Source organism: Pyrus communis, chromosome 7 (assembly GCF_041283825.1).
Source record: "Pyrus communis isolate YQ-2024b chromosome 7, ASM4128382v1, whole genome shotgun sequence".
In the NCBI taxonomy this organism is placed as follows: domain Eukaryota; kingdom Viridiplantae; phylum Streptophyta; class Magnoliopsida; order Rosales; family Rosaceae; genus Pyrus; species Pyrus communis.
The window spans coordinates 8,815,313-8,821,760 of NC_142571.1; the positions used below are offsets into that span (position 1 = coordinate 8,815,313).

Below are 6,448 nucleotides of genomic sequence, written 5' to 3' on the forward strand. Positions count from 1 at the left end.
TCTCTCTCCCTTTCCTATTCTTTAGTACGGACAACACCACAAACCCTTAAAACCTTCACATATCGAGGAAACAATTTACATATTCGTGCTCGTGAGGTCCTTAGGAGTTCAACCATACCCATTTCAGGTAAGGATACCTTCGTTTTCACGTCGAACTCGAGATTCCCCGATTTGGTCACTGTTCATGCACACGTTAATTCTTGTGTCTTTGGGAATTTCAAGCTTGTAGGAAGCTTGGTGAGGTCCTTAGGAGGCTCGGGGTGGTTCGTTTGAAGGTTTTGGACATCGGGATCGTGAATTGCATGTTTGGCCGGAGTTGGTAGTGTTTTCCCGGTGAGATTCCGTGGGTTTTAGTGCTTGAAAGTGGTATGGATTTGTTCCTCTTGTTGTAAGCTTCATTCTGGTACCAATTTTGTGAAATTTGGTTGAAAAACGAAGAAGATACGAAGTTTTGAATTTTTCTCGGTTTTCCGGCGCCGTCCGGAGAAGACGATGGAATATTCCGTCAGTTTGGACGGAATATTCCTAACGGCGTTAACGGAATCCGTCAGAGTTAACGGAATATTTCAGACGGCGTTAACTGAAGCCGTCAGTGTGCCAGGCACGTGCCTGCGCGTGGGAGGCGCGTGTGGCCGTGCCTTAGCCGGCGCGTGGCGGCGCGTCCGGCATCGAAAAATTATTTTAAAAATTTGGGGATGTTCCTGAGGTTGAGTAGATCACGTTGGTGTATTCATACACCCCATTTGAGCATTGTATGAGAAGTTATTTCGTATGGTTGGTTATGTGCTTTAAAATTAACGTATTTATAGTTGTTTCGCATATAGGTGAGACATATCCCGAGGACGAGCGAAGTCACTCGAGGCAAGGGGGTTACAACCCTTCTACATACCAGTGAGTGGGCTTTTGGTTTTTCCGTATATACCTATATACTTATGTTTTTCGCAGAAAGTGAAATGAAATGTTTATATGTTTATATGCCACGTATATTGTTTGCCCAGTTATTTATGCATTATTGTTGCATATTTATATATGTGTTGGTGCTGCGGACGCACAGGTAAGTGCCAGGTGAGTATGGTTTATACTTATGTTCAGTAGTGATTTGAGATGCATAGAGAGCTCATAACCTGCACCCCCGGTGTTAGCGCTCCCGCCCAGAGTTGGGCACAGTCCTTCACGTGATGTTCACCTCCTGCACCACACGCTCATCTTGGATCCAAGTTAGGTGCACAGTCTTGTCGTACAGACCACTTTAGGTGGTTCTGACTCGTAGGTGACCCGCGATTATTCGTCCAGCCCTCACGTGATCGTAACACTTGAGTGTACTTATTATACACCCAGTCCTGTCGTATAGACCACTTTAGGTGGTTCCGACTCGTGTGCAGGTATAGTTAGTGAGATGGAGATTTGAGCTCTAGATTCAGCCGTACAGGTCACGTTAGGTGACTCCGGTTGACAGATTACATGGCATTGATTTGACATTACCTGAGCACTTGCATTCTATTTAGAGGCATTTGACATGGCATATTTCTGAGCATGACTTATATATGTATGTATATTCTATTTTTCTGGGAAGTATACAGGTTTTACGGCGAGGGGTTAGAACTTTGTTTATGAAATGGTTTTTGAAAAGCTTTGTTTTTGCCCACTCACGCTTTCTATTTTGCGCCCCTCCAGGTTCTAGTTTGGCTAGCGCTTTTGGTGGCTCCCCAAAGGATTTTCCCGGCATATCTGACAGATTATCACCAGTGTAGAACCACCTTTGGGTGTGTTTATTTAGAGTTGTTTCTCCCGAACTGCACTAGGTCTTCTGTACTATGAACTTTTGTTATCACACTTACGCTTGCACATGTATGTTATTACCTTGTGTATAGCTGGGTTTTGATTTATTCGTACTTTTATTATTATTACTTTTAGCTTCTGCACTGTGCACATGGCTACGTCACTTCCACGTGACGGCCAGCATGCCCTGGTCTCGGTCGGGGTGTGTCATTGTGAGCTATATATTTAGCTTGAGATATTAAAAAATGAATTTAGGCTTATTTTTCTAAAAGTAACTTTAAAAAGAAAAATTATGTAGACCATCCTAATTTAATTTTATAAACATTTTAACCTAAAAATATTTATATTCCGATAAATATTGAGAAATCAATAAATCAACACCATGAAGCTACATAAAGTTAATACAAACGAGAATTAATAAACCGACACCATGAATTTGGACCAATAGATTTTTTTTAAGCCGTTAGATTTGATGATATTAGATCTCAACCGTGGGATTCAATGACTTTATAAATACAAAACAAAAAATTAAATAAATTTGAATCTAGACAGTTGGATCAACCGACCGTCCAAATTCCCTGACAGTTCGATTTGTTAAAGAGTCGTTGGGCCTCATTATGGTGGCCGACATGACCCACGTAAGTGGGGCCCTTCCGTATTAGAGCATTGTGTGTAGAAAGCGTTGGGCGGGTGAAGCTTGTTGGGTCTGAACTTTTTCTGGTGCGCTCACTCTCATCCGTGAGCCAACTCACTAACCCAGTATGGAATAGCCGAAAATTTGCCCCAAAATTGATTTTGGGTTAAAACTCATTTTTAGCTTAAGGGTTGGAGCAAGTTGAGGTGGGTTTTGAACTTTAAACTTGAGTTTTGCTCCCATAGTTGGAGCAGTTCTTAGAGATGGACTATTTGATAAATACAATAATATAATTATAAAATGTGAACTTAGATAAATGATTATTAACTTGTGTGAGGGGTCATTTTGCACATGTGTTTTTCTATGTTTTGATTGGAGGATTTAAGTTCTAATAGTATTTCTAGGGTAATGTTAGGTAGATTAAATTTTTATCCAAATGATGTGTCACCAATAAGAAATAAACACGTTACTTAACACTTAAATAATAATTTAATCATCAACAATCACATCATTTGGTTTACAAAATTTGGTTTAAAAGTTTGGTTTCTCTAGAAATACCCATGTTTCTATTTGTGCCTTGTAATTATGAAATACAATATGGGAGAAGTATATTATGAATCCTTATATTTATATTTTAAAAAATTTTCTTGTAATAAAATAATAGTATTCCTCTTCACTGGTAAGTAAGAGGTCTTATGTTTGATTTTCACTAGAGATAAATTTGAAGCATATTATTACTAGCCCATTATGAGGCTTAGCCTACTTTTCCACATTTAGTGTAGATAATATCGTTGTTCAGAAAAGGAAAAAAAATGAAAAATATCCTACCAAAAGGAAAAGGAAGGTACATAATAAATAACAAAAATTTAGCCTCCATTAACGATCGTGTACAAAACGAAAGGGATGGAATTAAAAAAAAAAAAAAAATCTAACGCTTTACACTTGGGGAGTCTCCAATTACTCTAAATAATGCAACCATTAACCCAGCATTAAATATTAATCATAAGCCACTTATCAATGATTCATGTAGCTCGTGTTAAGATCACTTGGGAGTATTTATCAGATATAGTAAAATATTAACCTTTAATTTAAAAAATGTCACTTTTTATAAAAAATTTCAAATATATCCAAAATTCCACCTAAAGACAAAAATACCCTCAAATTTAACAATACAATAAATTAAAGGCTTTTAGCCAAAATAGTTCGTGACATTGACATAACTTCTTAATTGATCCTTAACAATTAATGTTAAATCAATAGTAGTGTTCTTGAATTTGTCTATCGTGAATCATTTTAGTCTTTCTTTGAATTTGTCCATCGTGATCATTTTAGTTTTTTCATGAAAAATCTGTCAATTGCTCTGTCAGTGTGTTGATATGGCGCCACGTGGATCTCACAAATACAATCATATAATGACATGTGGATTAACTTTAAAAACTATTTTTATATTTAAAACTAAAAATGATATTAGTAAGATAAAAGGCGTTGAAGGCATGATTGAAATTCTGCTGCTCCCACTTGCAGTAACCGCGACAACGCATAATGTCGGTGATGAGGGGGTTGAAGGGGATAGGGTTGTGGTGGTGGAGTGTAGAAGCGAAGATGAGTTGGATCGGAGCTTGAGGCGATGGTAGCTAAAAAGCCTTTAATTTATTTAATTTTTAAATTTGAGGGCATTTGTGTTTATTTCAGTGAAATTTTGGATATATTTGAAATTTTTTTTATAAAAAAGTAACATATTTGAAATTAAGGATTAATTTCTGGCTATATTTGATAAATACTCATCACTTAGCCACTGATCAACAGCAGCTAGCTAGCTCTTCTCAACCATCTCAACCCGGCTTGTGCTACCCGACTCAGCTTCAGCCACCGAGCGAAGTCCAGTATTCCTCCTTTTCGGCTTTGGCGACCCACTTTCCGACGAGGAAGAAGAAGTGGAGAACTCCGGGGCACGCCGCTTTGCTATTATTAGAACCGGCTCGCATCCCTCCAAGCCAATAAGGTGAGGGAAGTTGAGCTTGGCTTTAGAGCCGCGCATCTTAAAAGCAGCTTGGTCATAAGCCAATGCCGCACCCTCAGTCGTCTCATAAGTCCCGAGCCACATTCTGGCCCCGTTCTTCTTGGGATCTCTAATCTCCGCCGCGTACTTCCCCCACGGCCTCCGCCTCACTCCCCGAAAGTGCTGCCGCGACGGTGGCATGTGAGTCTCACGCGCCACCACTATCTCTTCTCTGACAACCTCCTGAGGCTCCGGTTTCACGGGTGTGGTATCTATAACATCAACGTAATGGTGATCTGATGACGGACTCCACCCGTCCGTGCCATCAGATAAAGCACCAACAACTTCGTTAGTGTCTTCCAGTTCCACTTTAAACAGCATGTCCCTCCAACTTTCCGTCGAGGAAAGGGTGCTGAAACTTAAACTTCGGCAGTACATTGGGGAAGGACTGCCTGAAGCTATTGGTGATGATTCCTGAAAAGTAGTATCAAAATTATCGTCAAGAAGGTGTTGCCGAATCGACTCCAAAAGAGCAAAATCAAACTCCAAGCAAATATCTTGATACATTTTTACTTGTTAGGGTTTTCGAACTGGTTTTGATTAGGCTTTTGGAGGTTGAAGGATGGAGTAGTGTTGTTGTGGTTTAGGCCTTGTGTTGTGTGTATTTATATGTGGGCAATGAGGTATGCTTAGATTTGTAACTTTCTTTAGTACAGTACTGTAATCATTTCCATGAAACTTCATTGTTGATTAAGGTTTCCCACATGCATTAAATGTCACAATATTTGTTTACTAAATAAATAAGTTACTAATTTCTTGGGTTTAATTAATTGATTCATCTATTTGTCAGTGACTCATGTCATTTATTTTTTATACATTTTGAAAACTGTGATTTCAAATGGCTAAATTGCTGCATGGCAATTGGGCAACGGGGAGTAGGATTATCTTTCTTCTTATTCTTATCCCATTTCTTGTCATTCTCTAACAAATTGTTTTTTATTTTCTTCTGGCTATTAAAAAAATAACTCAAAACGTTGATCTGGCTTAACCGCAACCGTTCAAATAGGAGGGGAGAGAAAGGGATAGAGACCAGGCTCCGGGCAATGGCACAGCACAGGTCATTTCCTTGGCCTGAATTATTGTATCTCAATGTTGGTTGGTGTCTTGGTGGTAGCAACTAGCATGCATCCATGTAATAGTCCAAATAACATCTCTTACATATATTGGTCGTGCTGACGCACTCAAGATAAAGTAAAGAGTAATCATAGGCAAATCATTTTTTAGAACAAATTCGTAAATTGACACATCTCGATCCGAAATGTTTATTTGGACTCTGAATCGAGCTGTGATGGCCGACATCCGGAGGGTGATGAAGCCATAAAGTATATTGATGTGGAAAATTTAAGTAAATTTAAACCTAAAAGTGTCTAAATATAAGAGTGCGCTTGTGAGCGGGAATGAGATCATTTCACACGTGATGTCAGAGCATAAGTAAAGTACAGTAAAGGTAAAGGAGGAATTAGACCATCGATAGTATTCCCACAACAATAGTTTGCCTGAAATCCTTGTCGACACAAACGCTCAGCCATTAAAACCTGGAGGGGCGAAAAACAAGGTGAGTGGGCCTAAAAATAAAGTTTTATAAAAAAAACCTTTTTGAAAACTTTATAACCCCTCGTCATAAAACAAGTATAATTTCCAAAATATACATACTACGTATAGTATAAAAATACTTACCATAGCCTGCAATATCTCAAGAATTCAATATGGCACAATATCTCGTAAATAAGCGCATGACGTCCATATCACATAATCTCGCATAAGCAAGATATCATATCGAGTGCTCATCGACACATGCTGACACACGAGTTCATGCAGAGGTATTATGACATAAGCAGGACTAGTTGTAACAATGATATAGCTCTAGTATTACAATCACGTGAAGACTGTCGTTATGCGCAACACAAAAGAGTCCTAATTGCCTATAGCAATCTAGGACAGGACTAACACCTACAATGGATCCAAAGTGAGCGTAC

The 6,448-nt window shown here is 38.8% G+C and overlaps 1 protein-coding gene across 1 annotated transcript; it reads right to left on the reverse strand.

Annotated features, from left to right (window-relative positions):
* Nucleotides 1-4,166: 4,166 nt before the first annotated feature.
* Nucleotides 4,167-5,027, reverse strand: LOC137733444 (ethylene-responsive transcription factor 1-like). The gene has a single exon (XM_068472596.2). It carries the CDS (start codon nucleotides 4,977-4,979, stop codon nucleotides 4,227-4,229), a length of 753 nt encoding a protein of 250 aa, XP_068328697.2. The 5' UTR covers nucleotides 4,980-5,027; the 3' UTR covers nucleotides 4,167-4,226.
* Nucleotides 5,028-6,448: the final 1,421 nt, after the last annotated feature.

What these genes read in the sequence shown, in the direction of transcription:
- LOC137733444 (XM_068472596.2), bottom strand. Translation starts at nt 4,979, where the DNA reads ATGTATCAAGATATTTGCTTGGAGTTTGATTTTGCTCTTTTGGAGTCG.